The sequence below is a fragment of the Phoenix dactylifera genome, chromosome 1 (assembly GCF_009389715.1).
Source record: "Phoenix dactylifera cultivar Barhee BC4 chromosome 1, palm_55x_up_171113_PBpolish2nd_filt_p, whole genome shotgun sequence".
Taxonomy (NCBI): domain Eukaryota; kingdom Viridiplantae; phylum Streptophyta; class Magnoliopsida; order Arecales; family Arecaceae; genus Phoenix; species Phoenix dactylifera.
The window spans coordinates 4,475,875-4,500,920 of record NC_052392.1 but is presented as its reverse complement, the minus strand read 5'-3'; the positions used below and the strand labels follow the sequence as shown (position 1 = coordinate 4,500,920).

The following is a 25,046-nucleotide window of genomic DNA, read 5'->3' as shown; positions in this document are numbered from 1 at the left end:
ATGAATCCCCATCAATTGTAAGTTCGCATTCATTTACATCTTGTGTCACTTCAGCGATTTTACACCAACAAACTACTTCCATCAAAAGGATGGCCCAAAATATTTCATCTCTAAACAATGAGTTGTAACAAGAAGTGCAAATGTGCAGGTTTCAACAGCAACTGAAGCAAAATTTGATAATTTTATCACATTATCAAAGACAAACAAATCATAACTCCAATGAATATCTATTCCCCTGCTCGATGCACAACGCTGGAACAATGAACCTTGCTGTCCAAACCACATTCCTGATAAAAACCTTGTTCATGAATATTTCTTAATGTTGGAACAATTAACCTTGCTACTAAAACCACATTTCTTGATAAAAGACTTGCTCATGAATATTTCTTCCTGCAAAACAATGTTTCCGTCACAAGTTCAAACATGATAGAAGCCGATGTCATGAATCTTGTAACATCGATCCACATATCTCACTTGCCCACAAAGGTAGAGGGGCCTGAAACCAGACAGGCGGATCAGTCACAGGGTGTCAAAATGATAGGCTTTCAGCATGAAGTGCATGAGCATCGCATGATATCCCCTTCCATTCAAGAACCCCACCATACTTCACATCACCTTTGATTGGAATTCTAAGATACTGGCAGTGCAGGCGTATCTGATATGTTCGCCTGCTCTAAAGGTATGTCTTAACAAAATCTCATCAACCTTCATGTCATCATTTCTGCTCCTTTCAATTCCGTTCTCTTGGACTATGATTGATTCTGCTTCATGAGCTTCAGGCTCAGTAGGCTCCCTGAACTTCCCCTGCCCATTTATGGACAACACTTCGAAAGATGTGACCATATGCTTCACCAACGACCCACCAGGAAGTGTGCGCCCAACATCCGATGCGGACTACACTCTCCATGCACCGAATTTGATCTCCCATGGCCTCAACTTATTGTGATCTTCTTCCAACTTGGTGCATATCCAATGCAGAGAGCCAGATACGTTTTCTTGACCTTGTGATCGGTGAATGCCTTCACCAACTTCCCTGCAACTTTGTGAGATTTGGTTATGACCATCAGCCCACTGGTGTCGCGATCTAGCCGGTTGGCTAGATGAAGTTCGGATTGTACAGATACAGAGCCTGCAAATTGCGTGATTGGGAATCAAGAGTCCACAACCATATATAAAAGTGAGATGAAAGAGATGATAAGCATTAGATCAGCTGGGTTAGTCTAATTACTGAATTAGGTTCAGGTTCTTTCTAGTTAAACATAACCTTAACTTACCAAGACCATCAGGGACAAGTAAAGACGCCTCTATGTATAGGAAACCTGGGGTATACACATTTTCAAAACACCAGCATGGAGGTTCAGAGGAAATATAAGATAGAATTATTAATTTGCAATTATGTAACGAGCAAAAGAATATCCCGTAGGAACTTAAATAAAATTTTACGAGTTTCCAGAACAAATATTTGCATGAATGAGATCCCAACTATAGACGCGTGCGTCCAGAAAATATAAGTCAACACATGTCCTAGGTTGCAATATCTGAAAAAGTTTCAAGACTACTACATATTTACATTAAGAATTTGCATGCATCTTTCAATTAATAGCAGTATGAAGCATGCTAAGAAACACAGCAACTGCCTGTCACAAAAAGAAAGCGTCCCCCTCTTTTATGTCTTAAAATTAACTACTCTGTGAACAAGTATGTTATGCATTATTCTACTCCTGCAAGGATGAGTCCCTGAATATTGATTTCTTGCTCTTCCATGTCATATACTACATGGCATGCATCAGAACCGAACTTTCATTCCCGTGTTCGCGTAACATTCTCTCAATGTAGGCAAAGTAGTTACAAGTACTAAGCAGTAAACAATTATCATTGGTGGGAGCTCTGCCGGGCAATGACGGCGGTGGCAAGGTTCGGCTCCTTTGAGCTGACTGCTGGCGAGATAGTGCTCGAGGACGAGCGGCTGGTGGTCGCCAACATGCCCTCCGGTGTTTACTGCGAGGCCGTCCTCTCCTCATTCCCGTCTCTCAGCGGCGCCAACCGGTGGGACCGGCGAAGACTCCCTTCCGGCGGGAACTCTAGGCGGCAGGTACCCGACCCCCTTCAGAGAGTTTCCATGCTTGCACAAATGATTTTTTTTTTTTTTTTAAACTTACCTATACTCCTGGGAGAAGGGAAGGAGAATGTCTGGTCTCCAGTTGCAATCCCTTGCTCGAGCGGAGCTCACTTTGTGCGGATCTTTGCTCCAGGAACTACAAGTTTGATTCTCTTTGCTCCTTCGAACGCTTCTTCCATGGATTCTTTGATCCATTTCCTGTTCCTCCGATCCGTCTTGATGTCGTGCCTTCTTTAACTCTAAGAATTGATTATTCTTCATATTGATTATTCTTCTCGTGCTAATAAGGGTCGTTGCACTCCTTGATCAACGTGTTGTTGGCTAGGTTTTTTGTTTTCTTAATTTGTTTCTTGCCGAATTCTTTTTGTTCTTCTTTCTGGGAGGGGAAAGTTATTACTATAATATATCTGCTTTCCGTTCCTTTTCCAGTAATTCCTGTGGATTAGGCATTTTTATCGAAAGTGGGTTTAGTTTTTGATCATAATGCCAACATGATGTTTGGAGCTTCTGGTTTTGTTGGAATATTTCTCACATTGTTTTGTACTTCTTTAATCATATTTCTTCATAATTGTAGGGTTTTAGGTTTTGTTTCTCTTGTTTATTGCTGAAACCTTATTTATTGTTCTTATTTTTAGATGAGAGGTTATTTGCACTTATTAAAAATGACGTCAAGAAATCCTAAGCTTTCTTCTTTGGATTTTTAGGGTTTCGAAGTTTCTTGAGGTTTCTTGACCGGTGATCTTAGCTACTAATGGAGGGCTCGGAGGAGGCTAAGGCATCGTAGAAGGACTGCGTTAAGGTTGTCGTCCATATCTGGCCTTTGATCACCACAGAGCTCCTCATGGGGTGCACTGATTGTGTCACCGTTGTTTTTAGGGAACCTCAAGTTTTTTCTCTCTTACCCTCTTTTCTATGTTTCAACACCTGAATAAATTTGGTCCTTAGTTGTATCGTCGATTTTGTTTTCTTTTCAATCCTTCAGAGAGTTTCCATGCTTGCACAAATGATTGTTCCATCCAACTAAGGATTGGAAAAAAAAAATCGACGATCCAACTAAGGACCAAATTTATTCAGGTGTTGAAACATAGAAAAGAGGGGACGAGGGAAAAAAACCTGAGGTTTCCCGGGGACAACGGTGACACATTCAGTGCACCCCATGAGGAGCTCCGTGGTGATCAAAGGCCGGATATGGACGGCAACTTTGATGCAGTCCTTCTGCGATGCCTTAGCCTCCTTCGAGCCCTCCATCAGTAGCTAAAATCACCGGTCAAGAAACCTCAAGAAGCTTCGAAACCCTAAAAATCCAATGAAGAAAGCTTAGGGTTTCTTAACGTCATTTTTAATAAGTGCAAATAACCTCTCATCTAAAAATAAGAACAATAAATAAGGTTTTAGCAATAAATAAGAGAAACAAAACCTAAAATCCTAAAATTATGAAGAAATATGATTAAAGAAGTACAAAACAATGGGAGAAACTTTCCAACAAAACCAGAAAGCTCCAAACATCCTGTTAGCATTATGATCAAAAACTAAACCCACTTTCGATAAAAATGCCTATTCATAGTAATAACTTTCCCCTCCCAGAAAGAATAACAAAAAGAATTCAGCAAGAAACAAATTAAGGAAAAAAAAAACCAATCCAACAGCACATTGATCAAGGAATGCAGCGGAGCACATTGATTAAGGAATGCAGCGGAGCATATTAGCACGAGAAGAATAATCGATATGAAGAAAATCAATTCTTGGAGTTAAAAAAGGCACGGCATCAAGACAGACCGGAGGAACAGGAAACGGATCAAAGAATCCATGGAAGAAGCGTTCAAAGGATCGTGTAGTTCCTGGAGCAAAGATCCTTACGAAGTGAGCTCCGCTCGAGCAGGGGATCGCAACTGGAGACCAGACATTCTCCTTCCCTTCTCCAAGGAGTATAGGTAAGTTAAAAAAAAAAAAACAATCATTTGTGTAAGCATGGAAACTCTCTGAAGGGGGTCGGATACATGCCGGAAGGGAGTCTTCGCCGGTCCCACCGGTTGGTGCCGAGAGACGGGAACGAGGAGAGGACGGCCTCGCAGTAGACGCCGGAGGGCTTGTTGGCGACCGCCTGCCACTCGACACTCGTCCTTGAACACTATCTCGCCAGCGGTCAGCTCAAAGGAGCCGGACCTCGCCGCCGCCGTCATCGCCGGGCAGAGCTCCACCTCCTTCGATTCCGCCAGGTTCGGCGGCGATAGCGGGGTCGGGTACCCGACGCCCAGAGTTCTCGCTGGGCGGGAGTCTTCGCCGGTCCCACCGGTGGGCGCCGCTGCCATGCTCGGAGATTGGGCGGCGGAGACAGCAAAGGACCGGGGGGGTATTATATAACAAGATCTGGGGGAGTTGAGGTCCCTCATCTATTTTAGAGAAAGTTTTAAAATAACACTTATATAACAAAAACAAAAAAAATTATAGGAACACCCTACCCCTCTAGCGACGATATGTTCTAGAGACACCTCTAATTTGAAATATTCCAAATAGATTCTTTAAATTTCCAAACTGTTTCAGACTTCTGACTCCTTGATTAGTAGACATAGCCTGCAGTTACATGTATCTAAAATGCCTTCATCCTCTTCAAAGTGCGAATGAATAAAGGAGTTCGGAGTGCTTTGAGACTTGTGTGGTGGATTATCTATGACTATAGGCGATATGCTAAGAATGCTTTAAAATCTATGTAGGCCAATGGACCATATCCTAAGAATGCTTTAAGATCTACATAGACGGATGAATAAAAAGGCTCAATATTTTTTGAGACCTATGCGGTGGTGATCCTTAATTATAGGCCATATATTAAGAGTGCTTTGAGATATGTGCAGGTATATGAATGAAGGTGTTCGAAGTGCTTTGAGATCTATGTGATGGATGATTCTTAACTACGGGCCATATACCAAGGATGGTTTGAGATTTATGTAGGTGGATGAATAAAGAGGTTTGGTATGCTTTGAGATTCGCACTATTGGTGATTCTTAACTATAAATCATATACTAAGGATGCTCTAAGGCCTTTGCTAGAACTTCACCTCACAAACAACTGATATGAAGGGTAGTTTGGTCACTGTATAATTTTATACAATTATGTGATGGTCACGTGTTACCATTCCATTAATTAAGATAAATGATAGGACATATTTGGAATAATTTAAAATTTTGGAGGATTTGTTTGGAACTTTTTTTATGTCGAGGAGCATCTTTGGACTATACCCTAAGTTGAGGCGGTGTCCTTATAATTGTTTTCAAAAAATAATTATATTTAACAATCATATTATACATATGAATTTAAGAGTATCTATAATTTTATTTTAAAAAGAATTAATCAATATTTTCTAACAATAAAAAGTTATTTTTATTCTCAAAAGAGTGATGTTATTATGTTTTTTTTATCATTACTTTGTCATTCCAGTTTCAAATAAACTCATTCTAGTATATCCGGATAAATAATAACCACTATAACTATTATATTAGCAATAACAATTTCAAAATTAGACCACCACAATGCGATTATGGTAGAATTTTGGTCTAGAATGGAAAGCTTAGCATACGTCAGAGCCATTGTTCAATGTTTTCACTCATGACGGTCGAGAGAGGAGTAGGGTATATATTCTATCATGATGATCACAATGATAAAGAAGGAAATGAGGTAAATCTGTTAATCATAGCAAGAGAATTCAGGTCGATTAGCTCAAATTAGCCGATAGCTTATGATATTCCGGACCTACATCTATTAGAAATCAATCCGAGATATCGACTTAGACTAGTCGAAGATGCAGTCTTCGATTAGCCTTGATCCCCTAATCCAATAAACTAGCTAGGTCAGATTGCATGGATATTGGTTTAGATATCGACCCGATGAATTGGCAGGTCTGTATTTGATCCCAAACCTAGCCATGTGCTCCACTGTATAATTCAAATTCCATAGTGGAGTTTTCATGTGGGTTTTGTGCATCAGCATTGCATGTAACCCAGCTAGTTAAGTCTATAGAGTTGGCAGCCCATGGGCTGCATAATCAATTATATGCACCTCAATATTTAGCCTGGATGATGGATTTTTCAATTAGTAATAGCCTCGAGTTTGAGCCTAAGAATGAAAGTTATCAACTGGTAGCTGAAAATACCCATTGGATTGCAATCTAATGACTATATATTCCAAATATTTAGGGAATAAATAATCTCTCTAAACAAAACTAGAAAAACGTATATTGCCGATCATGGACTACATCAATCCCTCAGAACAAAATTCAGCAACCTTTGCCCATAGTCTAGTTCTAACTTCATCGATATGAATTCTCTCTCTCTCTCAAAAAAAAAAAAAAAAAAAAAAAAGAAGAAAAAACTAAAAGACTTCATCAATATAAAAGTTATTACATTTTTGCGACCAAATCTGCTTCTTCATCATCAAGCAACACCCATCCACTGATATCTCCAAGGTCAGTTTCGTATTTTTCCTCCTCCTCAGCATCAAGCCAAGAGAGAGCGTCAATCTTTTCGCAGACGTCTTCGTCATCTCGGCCTTTCTCTTTAGCTCCAAACTGATGAAGGAACTTGCTCTCCCTTTTTTCTTCTTCTTGTTCTTTGCATGAATCTTCGTTCTTGGGCTCAATCCCATGGAGGACCCGGTCGACATGCGCCTCAAATCCCCTGGAAAACAGCGTCGGATTGCGCTGCGTAATGCCATCTTGCATGGTCTTTGCCGCGTCCCAGCTCGAGCGCAGTAGGCCGGTCTCGAGGGTCTTGCCATCAGGCCCGATGGCCAAAGACATAAAGAACTGCAAAAAAAAAAAATAGATAAGAAAAGAAAAGGCGAGGGAGAGAGAGGAACAATGAGCAAGAGAAAAATTAGCTACTTACCGAGTCCAAACTATCGTCAATAGATTCACAGGTTGGTGGCTCCATGGGGCTTCTTTGTTGATGGAAAGAGGAGGAGGAGGAGGAGGAGTTCATGATCGAAGTGAGGCGTGAGAGAGTGTTGGGTTGGGTATTTATAAGCCCCGGAGGCTGTTACAAGGTTTGCCATGAGTTCCCTCGAAACGAAAAAGCTTCAGGCGCCCGGCGTCCCGATTCTACGAGGAAGTGGCCCTGGGGCGCCCCTCACTCGATCGACGACCATGTGGCATCGCGCTATTCGGTAGATTTGGCGAGCTACAAGTGCGGTGCTTCAAATTACACCTAATCCTATTTGGTCTCTGCTTGTAGTTTATTTTTGATAGAATAGTATTCTTGACCTACGAGTCAGAAGTGTTTCCAGTCTGGTCAATGTCAGAAGTGTTTCCAGTCTGGCCATTGGACACACGAGTGCAAGAATGAACGGGTCTACATGCCACGGCCCTCGAGGACGCAGCAGCTCGAGAACCCAAAGTTGAAGATGAAGCTCTAGTCTCCTATGAATTAGACAACCCTGATATTGAGAAGGAGTTGCAGGATGAAAGTGGCCAGAAGAAGGAGAAGGGTGAGAGGAGCAGGACAGAGCAAGAGGAAACACCGATCAGGAAGTGATTCAGAGCCGGACAGCAGTGAGGCTTCTGTTTTTGAGACAGATAGTGAGTCTTCAGTGACCGAGTCCGACTATTCTTCTGCCGAGAGTAGTTCGAGCTACAGTTCACCAGATTCAGAGGAGCGCAGGAGGAGGAGGAGGAGGAGGAAGCAGAAGAAGAGAAGGCACCGGAGATGCAGCTCATCATAATATGTTCTCTTAACAAGATGGACGCTTTCAAATGTGAGGGATTTTAAAGCTAATCTTTCTCTACCTGCTTATTTCTGGTTCGTCTTTATTGGGAGCATGCAAATACTTCGCTAAAGAACAGCTAGGAAGAAGATTTCACTGTTGGAAGCTAGAGGGGAAGGCCACAACATCCGCCATGAGCACCATATATGGAGTTTTGCATGTATGCCAATTGCAGACAGTATATAACGTTACTTATAAATTTTCCATGAAAACTGTTTTGCAAGTCGTACTACTTCCTTTGCAAATGTATCAGTGCATATTAAATCTTATATTCATGCCCTTTATTAGATTATGACTGAAAGGTGATGGTCGATATCCTTGCGTATATATGCTTTAAGTCGTTGAAGACCTGGATGATCTGTTAATAATATAGGGCCATAGGCTAAAATAATATCGCTTAATTGGGAGAACGGAAACATCGACCAGAAATAGAAGGTTGAATGTGCAGTATACCGTAATGGGTACCGCAGGCATGATGGCTTAGCTACATGACCATTAAGTTAGATGGTCATACTGCAATTACAAACTTTTCCTTCTTGTTGCTTTTTTAAAATGAAATGACTCTGATATCCTCAAGTACTTATTTTTAGGCATAGAGTATTAATGCCGGAAAGAAACTTTGTTTATTCTCAATCCAAATTCCAATAGGCCGAAAGGTCGGTCAAAGATTTATGCTCTATTTGGGGGAGCTGTTGGCGGTAGAGCTTTTGGAAGTAAATCTTTTGGAAGTAGAGCTTTTATAAAAAAAATGTTTGATGTTTGGTAACTATATTTCTAAAGTGTTGTACCACTTTAACATGATGTATTTGGTAAACAAACTAACAAAGTACTTTTGGTATGACAAAATGACCATAAAGAACATTACATAGTATTATACAACAGAGCATAATAAAATATCACATGCAATGATATATAAATATATGATATAGTATAATATTATTATAATATAATATAATATTATTCTAATATAGTTAATATAATATTGTATGTTATGCCATAATAATATAACATAACTTAATATTATATAACACAACATATCAATGAATTATGATATAATATAGTAGAATACATTATTTATAGTATAATACAATATTTTGATATAAAATATTATCATTATTATCATTATATATTAATATTTTATTAGTATAGTATTTTTAGGAACTAATTTTTGGAAAAAAATCTAGAGGTACACAATCGTACTTGCAAAAGTAAGATTTTTCGATTCTTTACTTTCTAATGCTTTTCTTGTTCAAAAAGAGAATAAAAAAATGGAGAAAGAAATAATACCTTGAACACGTGGCAATAGAGAAAGCTAAGGCCAATTAGGGTTTCTTGTTTGTTGGGGATCCTGCAAATTTCTTTTATCATGCATTATGATATAAAAGGATACTTTCTGTAATTATATAATTTTATCATGGGTCTTTTGATCTAAAAAGACATATTTTATAAATTTAAATAGCTTTTTGACGTGTGTTAAAAGTACTTTCCGAAGAAGCTCTATTTTGGAGCTTATCCCAAGTAGACGTTTCAGCTTTCTGGCAAAACTAAAATAACTTTTTGATTTTTTTTACCAAACACCATTATTCCATCCAGATGTACTTTTGAAGGATTAAAAAGTACTTTCTGGCTCACCAAAAGCTCTACCAAACAGGGCCTTAGTCCACAAGACTTGGATAGAGTTTACTTGCTTGAGGAGGTGATTGGAAATGTCCCTTAATTAATGGCCTTCTGGTTAAGGCAGCTAGCCTTTATGGGTTTCTTGCGATAAGGGAATAAAATTGTTAAGCCCAGTTTGTTTAATAAAAAGCTTATGACAATGTGGATTGAAATTTCTTCTCGATTCCTTGATAAAATGGGCTATAAACTTATGGGTTGAGTTAGTCCTGGTTGTATTTGGAACTTGCATAACTTCTAGTTTTCTTATATACGGCAGAGTTGCATGATGTCGTCTGTGGACTCAAATTCCAAGCCTGTTTATGACTCTCTCTCTCTCTCCCTCCCTCCCTCCCTCCAAAAATGCAGTGATAACACGCCACCATTAGGGTTTGAACCCTTGACCTCTCACAAGAGCAAGACCTTAGAGAGGAAGCCAGCCATTTGATTCTAGTCCAGCTGGCACATAAATACAAGCCTGACTCAAAACTTTCAAAAAGTGAGCCTCGGCTGAGTAGGATTTAGGACTCATGATTCTCTTCAATCTATGCTGTATTTCATATCCTCATCTGAATGAATAGTATTTCAGGAACCATTGATGCATGATTTATTCCTTCAGAAGTTCAGCTAGGCTTAAACCTTGCCAAGACTTCAGTGATTTTGCTTCCCCTAGGAGAGGCCAAAATCTGCTGCATCATTAAAGAAGATGGCAAAGCTCCGCGGGAAACTTTTCACTATTAGCTTAACAATGATACTATTAGCTGAGTTAAAAATAGCAGAATGAACTGTCATCAGATTCTTAGATACCCATAGGACAACATACTAATATAATGCCTAGTGCAATGATGAACCACATATCTCCGGCTACCCCAGACTATTAGGGGCCATACTCTTATTAATAGGTGGTCTGTGGTTGGACATCTCATATGGAATCAAAACTTCTACAGATGATCTTGTAACTTGTAGTCCATTAATTTTGTGAAGTTGATGCTAGAACATGGAATCAAGTACACAGAGTAAAATGGTACGTCTTGATAATTCATGATGATTTTTCTTTAGTTGTTTCAGTGTGGGATGATTTTACCGCAAGTTTAGCTGATATTGTATCTGTTCTGAAAAATTTGCAGGCTACCACGAGGGGGGAGGAGGGCATGACACTCATGTATTTCGTCTGCTGCAACCCAAGTTGTGGCCATAGATGGAGAGATTGATGAAATGACTCAAACTGGTCTTTTGACACACATGATCTACGTTACTAGCTTAATTGACACCAAGCAAAACAAGAAGAATAAAGATACATCAAGGTGTTTTGGAACTACTGAAACTGAATCTCGACATAAAATCAGTTGACTTACTGTAACTTTGTTTTATTTTTTACTCTGGACTTTTCTCTGCTGTTGCTGAAACACATTATGTCAGATTATACAATGCATGACGGTTTTTCAGGTCAACCTTGGCTGTTGAACTAATAGGTTGTTTTGGTTCTGAAGCAAAATGGAAATCTTTAGCAAGAACTAGTAATGCTTGCGTGCCAAGCAGGATTCAGAAATCTGGACTGCTTTCCTTGATTGATTAATCTGGACAAGAAACAAGCCTCTTTAGAAACTAAAATAGATCTTCGGGTCGATTCTTTCTCTAAGAGGAAGAGAGGATACCTTCTTGAGTCATGGCATTTTCAAAGTACCAACTTTAGAATGCATATGCTAATCACTAACTTTGAGAATAATTGCAGGACCACACATGGAATAATGGTTCCCATCTTCGAGAGCTCACCAAATATAAAGATACCATATTTTTTTTTGATGATAAAATTTCATGTAAATATAAATATAGTATAGATATACCTTTGCAGCAACTTGCGATCCTTATAGTCTTATTCAGAATTATGGCAATGCATGGCAGGTAGAACTTTTTCAAAAATTACATTTATACTATGCAGCTCAATATGTATGAAAGACATTCACCTGATATAATTTGTAACAAAGTGCTGCTTTAACTTAATAAAAGAAGCTTGGGACAAAAAAAGCGGACATAAACGAAGACGAGCCATGAATCCCCATCAATTGTAAGTCCACATTCATTTACATCTTGTGTAACATTAGCGACTTTACACCAACAAACTACTTCCATTAAAAGGATGGCCTAAACAATGAGTTGTAACAAGTAGTGCAAATGTGCAAGTTTCAACAGCAACTGAAGCAAAATTTGTCCCTGAGGGTACGCTCTTACCAAAATCCAGCCTTCATGTCATCATTTCTGCTCCTTTCAATTCCCTTCTCTTGGACCATGATTGATTCTGCTTCATGAGCTTCAGGCTCAGTAGACTCCCTGAACTTCCCCTGCCCATTTATGGACAACACTTCGAATGATGTGACCATATGCTTCACCATCGACCCACCAGGAAGTGTGAGCCCAACATCCGATGCGGAGTACACTCTCCATGCACCGAATTTTGATCTCCCAGGAAGTGTGCCAGTCTTCTCCAGATGATCTTCTTTCCTTATCCTTGTCGGCTTTTTAAAGAAAATTTTGCATAAACATGTTGGTTTTAGAAGAAAGATTCCTTTAAACAAAGTCAGATCTTTTAGTCGTTTTTATTTTGTGAAATCAAAATATTGGGGAATTCCTTCCTAATTTTTCCACCAAAACTTCCATTGCTGTAACCCTACCCTATTTCTTGATCACTCCTCCTGATCTATTCATGATTTTTGTGAGTAACATCGAACATCTGCTCAATCTTGTGTGATCTTGAGGATGATTTATGTATTGTTTGGAATTTATCCTAAATTTCTCATCATTTTTATCATTGTTTGGGGAATGTCCTGGAGCATCTGATATATTATTTGTATTTTTATGGATATTTTGTGAAGTTTGTTACTTACCTTGATTTATGTTGAAGTGGGCTTATATATCGAGATGTTACCAGTAAGATACCTCTCTTTGTGATTTTGGGTCAATCCGAATAAAGGATCCTAATCCAGAACCGTCGAGCGGCGTGGCAGCCCCCCCATGGCTCTTGCCAAATACTGTTAGATTTGATCGCCTCGATTTTTATTGAATCATCTGTGCCCTACTCTGAGCATGATTCGATGAATTTTACTTGATCGGACCAACCGGGGTGTCAGGCACTCCTGCTTGGTCAACACTATAAGGGTGTTGGAATTTAGGATTTTTATTTTAACAAAATTCTAATAAAAAATATAATTTTAGAATATTATGCTTTGAGAAGGATTTTCGAAATTAATTGGATCTATTAGTAGGATCGCATTTGCAAGTTAAGTGATGATCTGCCTTTTTTAGATTCTTTATTTATATAATATTATTTTTATATTGAATAAATTATAAATAGCTTAATATGTGATTTATGAATTTTATGAGACAGTGATTGGAACGAAAAATAGATATGTAAATTAGAGTAATATTTTTGATACTCCTGTTATATTTATTATTTTTGCATCGTATATGCATATTTTGATTGGATTATGATATATCTATTATCTTATAAAAAAAACTTTGATGTGCATCAGATTTGGATCTCTCAGCCTGACTATGTTTTGAACACTGCCAATTCGAGGTTATGCATTGACACTCTAATTCTGGCTCACTCTACAGGATATAGCTACTAAATTTTGGCCCACTCCATATGTATAAGTATAGTATTCTGTCCCACTCAGTAGGATATAAGTGTGGTATTCTGGCCCACTCCACAAAGTATGAGTGCGGAATTTTGGTCCACTCCGTAGGATATAAATGTGATATTTTGGTCCACTCCGTAGGATATAAATGATCACGGTTATGTTTTTGGCCTAGCCACAGGATATAAGTATGGCATTGTTAAAAGCTGTTTAGTTGAATATGATTTGTTTCGAATTAGATTTATGATTATATATATGAATATTTGAAAGACATAGATATTTAATGGATTAATTTGTGTTTTGAAACGAAATTGATCATGTCTTTATACTGATTTATTATAATTTATATTTAAATTTTATGTTATTATATGAATTGTCTAGTTAAGATATTCATTACTTACTTGGCTGTCTAGTTCATTATACGATTTCTTACTGTTTTTATAGATCCGAAGAATTAGCTCGATCCGGAGTTTTCCAATTTGGAAGAGCGACTAGAAAAACTATGGCACAAGTTATCTTAGATTAAAGTTTATTTAAATTGATGTATTATCTTAGACTAATGTTACAATTTTGAGACATTAAAAGATGATTTAGTTAATAAAATAAAGATCACAAATTTTTAGTTTAAATTATTCTACTGCATATTGATGATATTATGTTGAGATGCTTTACGGAGAGCTCTCTATAAGTATGCAATGGTTGTCGCGACCCCCGGCTCGCGATCTCGGATCGGGGGCATGACACGAACATAGTCATATGCTCCATTGTATAATTCAAATTCTATAGTGGAGTTTTTATGTGGGTTTTGTACTGCATCAAGTTTCCAGCCATATGCATTGTATATAATAACGCAGTAGGTTAAGTCTACTGAGTTGGCCAACCATAGGCTGCATAATTAATTATATGCACCTCAATATTTATGCTCGATGATGGATTTTCCGATTAGTATTAGCATCGATTTTGAGCCTAAGTATGAAATTTATCATTTGCTAGCAGAAAATATCCATTGGATTGCAATCAAATAAATATTCCAAATATTTAGAGAATAAACAAATCTCTCTAAACAAAACTAGAAGAACGTAGACTGCCCATCATGGACTACATCAATCCCGCTGAACAAAATTCAACAATGTCTGCCGAAACTCTAGTTCTAACTTCATCAACATCAATTCTCTCTCTCCCTTCAAAAAAAAAAAAAAAAACTAGAAGACTTCATCAATATCGAAGTTCTTTCATTTTTGCGACCAAATCTTCTTCTTCATCATCAATCAAAACCAGTTCTTTCATTTTTGCGACCAAATCTTCTTCATCATCATCAATCAACACCAGTTTTTTCATTTTTGCAACCGAATCTTCTTCTTCATCATCAATCAACACCCATCCACTGATATCTCCAAGGTCAATTTTGTATGTTTCTCGGCCTTTCTCTATAGCTCCAAACCGATGGAGGAACTTGCTCTCCCTTTTTTCTTCTTCTTGTTCATTGCATGAATCTTCGTTCTTGGTCTCAATCCCATGGAGGACCCGGTCGACATGCGCCTCAAATCCCCTGGAAAACAGCTTTGGATTACGCTGCGTAATGCCATCTTGCATGGTCTTTGCCGCGTCCCGGCTCGAGCGCAGTAGGCCGGTCTCGAGGGTCTTGCCATCAGGCCCGATGGCCAAAGACATGAAGAACTGCAATAAACAAAAAAGATAAAAAAGAAAAGGCGAGAGAGAGAGACTGAGAGGGGAACAATGAGCAAGAGAGAGTTACTCACCGATTCCAAACTATCCTCAATAGAATCACAGGTTGGTGGCTCCATGGGGCTCTGCATGATGCCATCCTGCATGGTCTTTGCCGCGTCCCGGCTCGAGCGCAGTAGGCCGGTCTCGAGGGTCTTGCCATCAGGCCCGATGGCCAAAGACATGAAGAACTGCAATAAAAAAAAATAGATAAGAAAAGAAAAGGCCCGCGAGAGAGAGGACCAATGAGCAAGAGAAAAAGTAGCTACTCACCGATTCCAAACTATCCTCAATAGAATCACAGGTTGGTGGCTCCATGGGGCTTCTTTGTTGATGGAAAGAGGAGGAGGAGTTCATGATCGAAGTGAGGCGTGAGAGAGTGTTGGGTTGGGTATTTATAAGCCCCAGAGGCTGTTTACACTCCTTATCCTTTGAGGACAAGGTTTGCCATGAGTTCCCTCGAAACGAAAAAGATTCTGGCGGCCGGAGTCCCGATCCTACAAGGAAGTGGCCCTGGACCCCTCACTCGATCGACGACCATGTGGCATCTCGCTATTCGGTAGATTTGGCGAGCTACAAGTGCGGTGCTTCAAATTACACCTAATCCTATTTGGTCTCTGCTTGTAGTTTATTTCCCTCCTAAGGCAGTAGATTCGGGATCTAAAACAGATTTTCTATGCCACTAGAAAGCATCTTGTTATGAGTAGTAATCTTGACCTACGAGTCAGAAGTGTTTCCAGTCTGGTCATTGGACATACGAGTGCAAGAATGAAGTTAGAAGGGAAGGCCACAACAGCAGCCATGAGCACCATGAAGTTTTGCCGCGAGTGGTAAGCACATATATGCCAATTGCAGACAGTATATAACGTTACTTATAAATTCTGAGGCTTCAAATTTTCCACCCTGATCGGATAGCAACAACATACTCTACCCAAAGGAAGACTGGGAGCAGAAGATCCTTCTTTATGCCTGCCGCAACTGTGACCACCAGGTCTCCCATTTTCCCCTGCCCTTTTTAGCCAATTTTTTCTTCTTATTTTATATGTAGGGCAGGGTGGTCCTGCCGCCTTGATCAATAATTGAATATCAAAGTATTTGGCTTTAATATTGAACTTGGATGCTGCTTATCTTTCTCATCAATCGAACTCTGTATATTTCATAGTACCGTAGAACTTTAAAAGTTATTTGTTATTTGATAACTATATTTTTAAAGTGTCGTAGAACTTTAATATGTTTGGCAAACAAATAGAGAAAGTACTTTTGGTACGACAAAATGATCATAAAAGACATTGCATAGTATTATACAACAAAGTATAATAAAATATCATATGTATTAATACATAAAATATATTATATAGTATAACATTGTTGTAATATAATATAACATTATTTTAATATAGTTAATATAATATTGTATACTATAGCATAATAATATAACATAATTTGATATTATATAACATAACATATCAATATATTATGATATAATGTAATATAATATTATATTTATAGTATAATACAATATTTTGATATAAAATATTATCACTATTATCATTATATATTAATATTTTATTAATATATTATTATTAGGAACTAATTTTTGGAAAAAATATAGAGGCACACAATCATACTTACAAAAGTGAGATTTTATGATTCTTTTCTTTCCAATGCTTTTCTTGTTCAAAATGATGGATCAATAAATGGAGAAAAAAAATAATACCTTGGTCACATGGCATGGAAGAAGCCAAGGCCGATTAGGATTTCTTGTTTGTTGGGGCTCCTTTTTTTCTTCATGCATTATGATATAAAGGAATACTTTCTATAATTATATGATTTTATTATGGGTATTGAGGGGGGGGGAATGGATCGTCCTGCTTAAAGTAGGGGATCATCCCACAACACCAACCAGGCAGGACCACAACCCTGCCCAGAACCGGCCCAATCTCAAACTCCGCCGAAGGCTCAGTCGACCTTGGTCGAACCTCCCCACTACTACGACCTGCCGTAACTCCTAATGTCTATAATGATGTCCCGAGCTCGAGCTCGGAACGCCCTACCGAGTCAGTTGCAAGCCAAAGAGCTCCTTCGACCGCGGGACTATTCGCCGAAGCGCCCCGACCAAGCTCGGGGCGCCCTTATATTCGCCGACACGCCCTAACTGAACTCGGGGCGCCTTTTATATTCGCCGCTATGCCCCGACCCGAGCTCGGGGCGCCCTTAATATTCGACAACGCGCCCCGACCCTTGAGCTCGGGACGCCCTACCAAGCAAAACCTCAAAATCGGAGAGGCTAGGCCAACCTCAACACCCGCTAAAACGACCTGCCTCCGCCTCCGCCGTGCGGAGACTCTCCGGCTTCTGCCAGCCGGTCTCTCTCTATCTCCCTCTCCCTCTCCCTCCCTCCCCCGATCTCTCTCTCTTTTCCTCCCTCAGCTCTTGTACTATGTGTGAACGGGCCCGGCACGGCACGACGCAGACCCATATCGACTCGTCCAGCCAGGCAACCGGTGCGGCGCCCGGTACTGGTTCCGCCGATGTTGTATATTAATCTACACCAATACATTCAGTCACCAATTTTTTTAGTGCAGGCCAGACATAAGACCCACATTTTTTAGATTGCCTATGTTTACATTATTTTTCTTACATTTTTAAGAAATTAGGAAACCAATAAGGCTTTCAACTTATTACTTGAGGCATATGCCTAGTTGCGTCAAATCCTGAATGCCTCTTACCTCTGTTATTTTAAAGATTGATCCCCGCTGCAAATTTCTATAAAATCCCATGTACATAAAAGAAACCAGACTGAATGTCGGAATTCCCATTAGAGGTATACTGTCAGTTTTAGTGTTCCAATCCCTTTATTGAAAGCTGAAGTTTTTTTCCTACTGTAATCTGTATCACCTCAGACTCCGAATGTGACTAGATGATTCTTAAGACTTCATATCCTGATTGATCCTTTGCAATTGATGATGATTTTTGATATCTTGTACGTGAATTTTCATCCCCCAACTCATCATAGGCTTTAGAAGTTGAGCATGAATAACCATTTTGGCATCCCACTTTGGTAGGCCAAGTTCTCAAAATGTTCTAGATGAGATTTAAAACCTGGATCTAAACCAAGCGATAGTAAGACACTTCATAATGTGAACTTTTGGAGGTAGTGTCCATATTTGAACTTCCATATGGACAGAAGTTCTATACTTTGTTGATGAAATTTATAACAGTGTGAAGATGAATATGGGAGACCTATTTGATGCATCCAGAGTCTTGATCATGGTTTATACGAGATAAAGAGGAATATTTTCCAAGGCCCAGCTGAGTAGGATTTAGGAATCATGATTCTCTTCAATCTATGCTGTATTTCATATCCTCATCTGAATGGATAGTATATCAGGAACCATTGATGTATGATTTATTCCTTCAGAAGTTCAGCTAGGCTTAAACCTTGCCAAGATGTCACAGAATATTTTTCTATCATGGATATATAAATTCATTCAAGATTATGATAATGGATGATAAAAGTTTTCCAGTCAATGTGACTTTTTTTGGATAGTGTTCTCTTCACCATCCTTATAGTCTTATTCAGAATCATGGCAATGCATGGCAGGTAGAACTTTTTCAAAAACTACATTTATACTATGCAGCTCAATATGTATGAAAGACATTCACCTGATATAATTTGTAACAAAGTGCTGCTTTAACTTAATAAAAGAAGCTTGAGACCAAAAAAGTGGACATAAACAAAGACGAGCCATGAATCCCCATCAATTGTAAGTTCGTATTCATTTACATCTTGCGTAACATTAGCGATTTTACACCAACAAACTACTTCCATTAAAAAGATGGCCTAAAATATTACATCTCTAAACAATGAGTTGTAATAAGTAGTGCAAATGTGCAAATTTCAACAGAAACTAAACAAATTTTTTGATAATTTTATCCCATTATCAAGGACTAACAAATCATAACTCCAATGAATCTATTCCCCTGCTCGATGGAAAATGCTAGAACAATGAACCTTGCTGCCAAAACCACATTCCTGATAGAAACCTTGTTCATGAATATTTCTTAATGTTGGAACAATTAACCTTGCTGCTAAAACCACATTTCTTGATAAAAGCCTTGCTCATGAATATTTCTTCCTGTAAAACAATGTTTTTGTCACAAGTTCAAACATGATAGAAGCCGATGTCATGAATCTTGTAACATCGATCCACATATCTCACTTGCCCACAAAGGTAGGGTAGGCTGAAACTGGACAGGTAGACCAGTCACAGGGTGTCGAAATGATAGGCTTTCAGCATGAAGTGTATGAGCATCGCATGATATCCCCTTCCATTCAAGAACCCCACCATACTTCACATCACCTTTGATTGGAATTCCAAGATACTGGCAGTGCAGGCGTATCTGATGTGTTCGCCCGCTCTGAGGGTACGCTCTTACCAAAATCTCGTCAGCCTTCATGTCATCATTTCTGCCCCTTTCAATTCCCTTCTCTTGGACAATGATTGATTCTGCTTCATGAGCTTCAGGCTCAGTAGGCTCCCTGAACTTCCCCTGCCCATTTATGGACAACACTTCGAAAGATGTGACCATATGCTTCACCATCGACCCACCAGGAAGTGTGCGCCCAACATCCGATGTGGAGTACACTCTCCATGCACCGAATTTTGATCTCCCATGGCCTGAACTTATTGTGATCTTCTTCCAACTTGGTGCATATCCAATGCAGAGAGCCAGATATGTTTTCTTGACCTCGTGATTGGTGAATGCCTTCACCAACTTCCCTGCAACTTTGTGAGATTTGGTTATGACCATCAGCCCACTGGTGTCGCGATCTAGCCGGTTGGCTAGATGAAGTTCGGATTGTACAGTTGCAAAGCCTGCAAATTGCGTGATTGGGAATCAAGTGTCCACAACCATATATAAAAGTGAGATGAAAGAGATGAAAGCATTAGATCGGGCTGGATTAGTCTAATTACTGAATTAGGTTCAGGTTCTTTCTATTAAACATAACCTTAACTTACCAAGACCATCAGGGACAAGTAAAGACGCCTCTATCTATAGGAAACCTAGGGTATACACATTTTCAAAACACCAGCATGGAGGTTCAGAGGAAATATAAGATAGAATTATTTAGTTGCAATTATGTAACGAGCAAAAGAATATCCAGTAGGAACTTAATAAAATTTCACAAGTTTCAAGAACAAATATTCGCATGAATGAGATCCGAACTATAGACGCGTGCGTCCAGAAAATATAAGTCAACACATGTCCTAGGTTACAATATCTGAAAAAGTTCCAAGACTACTACATATTTACAGTTAGAAATTGCATGCATCTTCCAATTAGTAGCAGTATGAAGCATGCTAAGAAACACAGCAAGTGCCTGTAATGTGGCAAAAAGAAGCCTCCCCCTCTTTTATGTCTTAAAACTACTCTGTGAACAAATATGTTATGCATTATTCTACTCCTGCATGGATGAGTCCCTGAATATTGATTTCTTGCTCTTCCATGTCATAAACTTTATGGCACGCATCAGATCCGAACTTTCATTCCCATGTTCGTGGAGCATTCTCTCAATGTAGGCAAAGTAGTTACAAGCACTAAGCAGTAAACAGTTATCATTGGTGGGTGTTTTCTTCTTAAATTAAAGTTCTAATGTATTTCTTGCAAGTAAAATATACAATTCTTACATTATGTTATCTGACAAAGAAACTGTTCTTCTCTGCCATTGATGAATTTTGCATAAAAAAGTCAGATTATTTTATTGTTTATTCCTTTATTTATTGTGCAAAATGATACATATTTAGGAGTTCCTGGATAATTTTGTCCTTCGGTCTAAGTACAAGCAATACACAGATATAAACCAACTGTCCATTGGAACATACAACTTATATTTGTTTAGACTACCAACTGTCTTCTTGTTAGATTCAGAGGCAAAATCATCATGCACCTATCTATCGAAAAAATAAATAAATCTAAACTGTTCTTGCAAAAGAAACATTTGTGTTTGTATTAATAATTAATTGGTTTTTCAATGCAAAATCCACCTACCGTTGCATTGTTTTTTTTTTTTAAGTTACCTATTTAGCTAAATCATGAGCAAATGAGGAGTTGTGCATGATAAAACAGAGAGAGGTAGAGGAAGGTAAAAGAACCGGCGGAGGAGTATACCGCGGAGAGACGGGAACGAGGAGAGGACGGCCTCGCAGTAGACGCCGGAGGGCTTGTTGGCGATCGCCAGCCACTCGTCCTCGTACACTATCTCGCCAGCGGTCAGCTCAAAGGAGCCGGACCTCGCCGCCGCCGTCATCGCCCGGCGGAGCTCCACCACCTTCGACTCCGCCGGGTACGGCGGCGATAGCGGGGTCGGGTACCCGCCGCCTAGAGTTCCCGCCGGAAGGGAGTCTTCACCGGTCCCACCGGTGGGCGCCGCTGCCATGCTCGGAGATCGGGCGGCGGAGACAGCAAAGGACGGGAGGGGGAAGAGATGGCGGAGGGTTTTGGAGGCAAGAAGACTAGGGAATTGAGAACTGGGCCGGAAGGGCATCACAGTTTTTACCCAAAAAAATCTGGGGGACAAGCTGGGTCCCTCATCTGATATAACTTGTAAAAGCAAGTTTTAAGATAACACTTATATAACAAAAACAAAAAAGTTATAGGAACGCCCCACCCCCTCAATTTTTAAAGCTTGTTCGGTTGGCGGAAAATAGAGGAGGAAAAATATGGTCAAAAAAAAAAGAAAAAAAAAAGAGAGAGAGTAAAGAAATGTCTTTTATTTAGTTAGAGGTTTAAAAAAAAAGATAGACAGAAAAGTTATATTTTTGTGAAAATATAATTTCTACTCTCATGAGAAACATGGAAAAGTTACTTTTCCGTGAGCCGGAAGTCAAAATATTTTTTATTTTTTTCCAAAATGACCCATAGCATCAAATCAAGGATCCTTATTTGATCCAAAATATTAAAAACCTAATTTTTATTAAGAATATAATAGAAATTATACATAATTTTTTCAAAAAAGTGGATGGTCAACCAAATATAAATATTCTGAAAATCTATCAATTTTCTATGGTCAACCAAACATGCCAAAAGTAATTTTCAAATCATTTTCTTTCCAGAATGCTTACAAAAAATTATATTCCTATGAGAAAAAAATGCTTCTCGTAAACCAAACGAGCCCTTAAATTATAATAAGGATGCTTTGAGATTCGTGCGGGTAGAAAGAGAATCCCCCTGTCAACTGACAATATGTTCTAGAGACTTTAAATTTCCAAACTACTACGAACTTCTGGCTCCTTGATTAGATCCTGCACTGTATAATTCAAATTCCATACTGCATAAGTAATTATATGCACCTCAATATTTAAGCTCGATAATGGATTTTCCAATTATTTATAACGCCAAGTTTGAGCCTAAGATTGAAATTTACCAATTGGTAGCAGAAAATATCCTTTAGATTGCAATCTAATTATGAATATTCCTAATATTTAGAAAATAAATAAATCTCTCTAAACAAAACTAGCTAGAATAGCGTTATTATATTGCCCATCATGGACTACATCAATCCCTCTGAACAAAATTCAACAATCTTTGCCCAAACTCGAGTTCTAACTACATCAATATCAATTCTCTCTCTTCAAAAAAAAAAGAAGAAATAACTATAAGACTTCATCAACATCGAAGTTCTTTCATTTTTAAGATCAAATCTTATTCATCATCATCATCCAACACCCATCCAATGATACCTTCAAGGTCAATTTTGTATGTTTCCTCCTCCTCAGCTTCAAGACAAGAGGGAACGTTAATCTTTTCGCTGACGTCTTCGTTATCTCGGCCTTTCTCTTTAGCTCCAAACCGATGAAGGAACTTGCTCTCCCTTTCTTCTTCTTCTTCTTCTTTGCATGAATCTTCGTTCTTGGGTTCAATCCCATGGAGGACCCGGTCGAAATGCGCCTCAAACCCCCTGGAAAACAGCTTCGGATTTCTCTGCGTAATGCCATCTTGCATGGTCTTTGCCGCGTCCCAGCTCGAGTGCAGTAGGCCGGTCTCGAGGGTCTTGCCATCAAGCCCGACGGCCAAAGACATGAAGAACTGGAAGAAAAAAAGAAAAGAAAAAGGCGAGAGAGAGAGAGAAGAACAGTGAACAAGAGAAAAAGTAGCTACTTACCGAGTCCAAACTATCCTCAATAGGATCACTGGTTGATGGCTCCATGACCATGGGGCTTCTTTGTTGATGGAAAGAGGAGGAGGAGGAGTTCATGATCGAAGTGAGGCGTGAAAGAGTGGATGGGTATTTATAGTAACCCCCGGCGGCTGTTCCACGACCATGTGGCATCTCGCTATTCGCTATTCGCTATTCCGTAGATTCGGATGGGTACATGAATGGTGAGGGGGTACATGAATGGTGAGGCTCTCCGCGGCACCTTTCTCTGGCTATTGGCTACTGCTCTTGAGGGCTCGTTTGGTTCGCAGGAAGTATTTTCCCTCCTAGGAATATGATTCCTGGGAATCAGATTCCTAGGAAGAGGATACCTAGGAAAGTACTTTTGGCATGTTTGGTTAACCATGGAAAAGTGACAAATTTCCAAAGTGCTTATGTTTGGTTGACCATCCACTTTCCTAGGAAAGTTATGTATAATTCCTATTATGCCCTTAATAAAAATTAGGTCTTTAATACCTCTTTAATGCTTCTTTAATGCTGAAGGGTCTTTTTGGAAAAAAATAAAAAAGGAGTGATTCTCACCTCATGGAAAAGTAACTTTTCCATGTTTCTCATGGGAAAGACTTTCCCATGAAATGTGGGAATCATATTCCCATGGGAATACAACTTTCCCATCTCTCTCCTTTGAAAACTCCAACCAAACAAGAGGCATTTCATTACTTTCCCGTTGACCACACTTTCCCCCCTTCTTTTCCTGCGAACCAAACAAAAGCTGAAAGTCATAGTTATCTGGACCTAGGGAATCACTTGAAAGATTAGTGGCCCATGAGCTGTAGCCTGACGTTAATTGAATTTAATACTACGATTGAAATGGCAATCACAGAGTTTTTTTTGGTCAAGTCCCCCGACCCGTCTCAAACTCCGAATTTTTTCGATCAAGTCCGAATTATATATGGATCCGACTCGAATGATCTGTTGGGTCAAAAATTGTAGCCGTGGACCTTATCCGACCCGACCTGATCTTTAAATGGGTTGGGTCAGGATCCAAAATTAGAATCCGAACAAGAAATCAAGTTGGATCGGGATCACTTAAGACCCGGCCTAGTTGCACCTCTAGTACCGTCGAAAAATCTATATGGTGTTTGATACCGATTCTGCCGAGTTTAGATTCAAAGGTTTGGCACTCAAGTTGGCAAGGTTACATCTGGAACTTCGAAAGCAACCTATTATAAAGAAGTTTTCTTGTTTGGCTGGTATGGAGGCTACGAGTCTTTTGTGAATTGACATCTTGTTCTAAAAAGAACAAAAAAACTTTTGATAGCTTTTGGTTTTTATGGATTCCTAACGTGGAGCTTGATTGTTTCTAAACATAGAATTTATGGCGATTGCTGCTCTAGTTTTACACTATCAAACTTAATTATTTAATCTGGTGAGGTTATAGCCGCCTCAACCGGCATTTGTCAAACATGGCAAAGCATCAGCCCTCTAATTTTAGAAGCAATCTTAGACCTGTCGATCAAATAGGAGTCCGACACCAAATTAATGTGATTTGGGTTACCCTCTATTTGATCCAAATTATCAATTTATTGATGCAATTAAACTGTTTATTAATATACTGGGTTTAGATTCAAAGGTTCGGCACTCTCGACTCGGCTTGACTTTGTTAACTAATTCGGTCGGTTTGACAGCGCTACAGCTTGAACTTCGAAAGCAACCTATTATCGACCAATTTAATATTGTATAAATAAATTGTATTGATCATATATAAATTAAGTTATATTTATAAAATAGCGTAGAGAATAATTTGAATTGGCTGTTTACATCCCGACCCAACGAGAAGATTTTGACCTGACCAAAACTATTGCCAACCCACGGTTTTTCCTGGTTCAGACTTCAGACCCATTAACTTGGACCGGTTTAGCTTTCTCGGGTGAGACTCGCTTTGGTTCGATGTTGGATCTCGGTCGGACCGTCGTCGTTATACCATTAGCCTATTACTTGG

The 25,046-nt window shown here is 39.1% G+C and overlaps 1 protein-coding gene and 2 pseudogenes across 1 annotated transcript; 1 reads left to right on the top strand and 2 right to left on the bottom strand.

The window, feature by feature from the left end:
- LOC113460925 lies at positions 1–4,494 on the bottom strand (annotated as a pseudogene).
- Positions 4,495–7,087: 2,593 nt separating this feature from the next.
- On the top strand, positions 7,088–7,828 carry LOC103720640 (annotated as a pseudogene).
- Positions 7,829–18,611: 10,783 nt separating this feature from the next.
- LOC103720631 (RNA pseudouridine synthase 1-like) lies at positions 18,612–21,456 on the bottom strand. Its single transcript, XM_008810430.4, has 2 exons — positions 21,058–21,456; positions 18,612–19,763 (listed from the first exon to the last, which is right to left on the bottom strand). Exons 1-2 carry the CDS (start codon positions 21,431–21,433, stop codon positions 19,072–19,074), a joined length of 1,068 nt encoding a protein of 355 aa, XP_008808652.3. The 5' UTR covers positions 21,434–21,456; the 3' UTR covers positions 18,612–19,071.
- Positions 21,457–25,046: the final 3,590 nt, after the last annotated feature.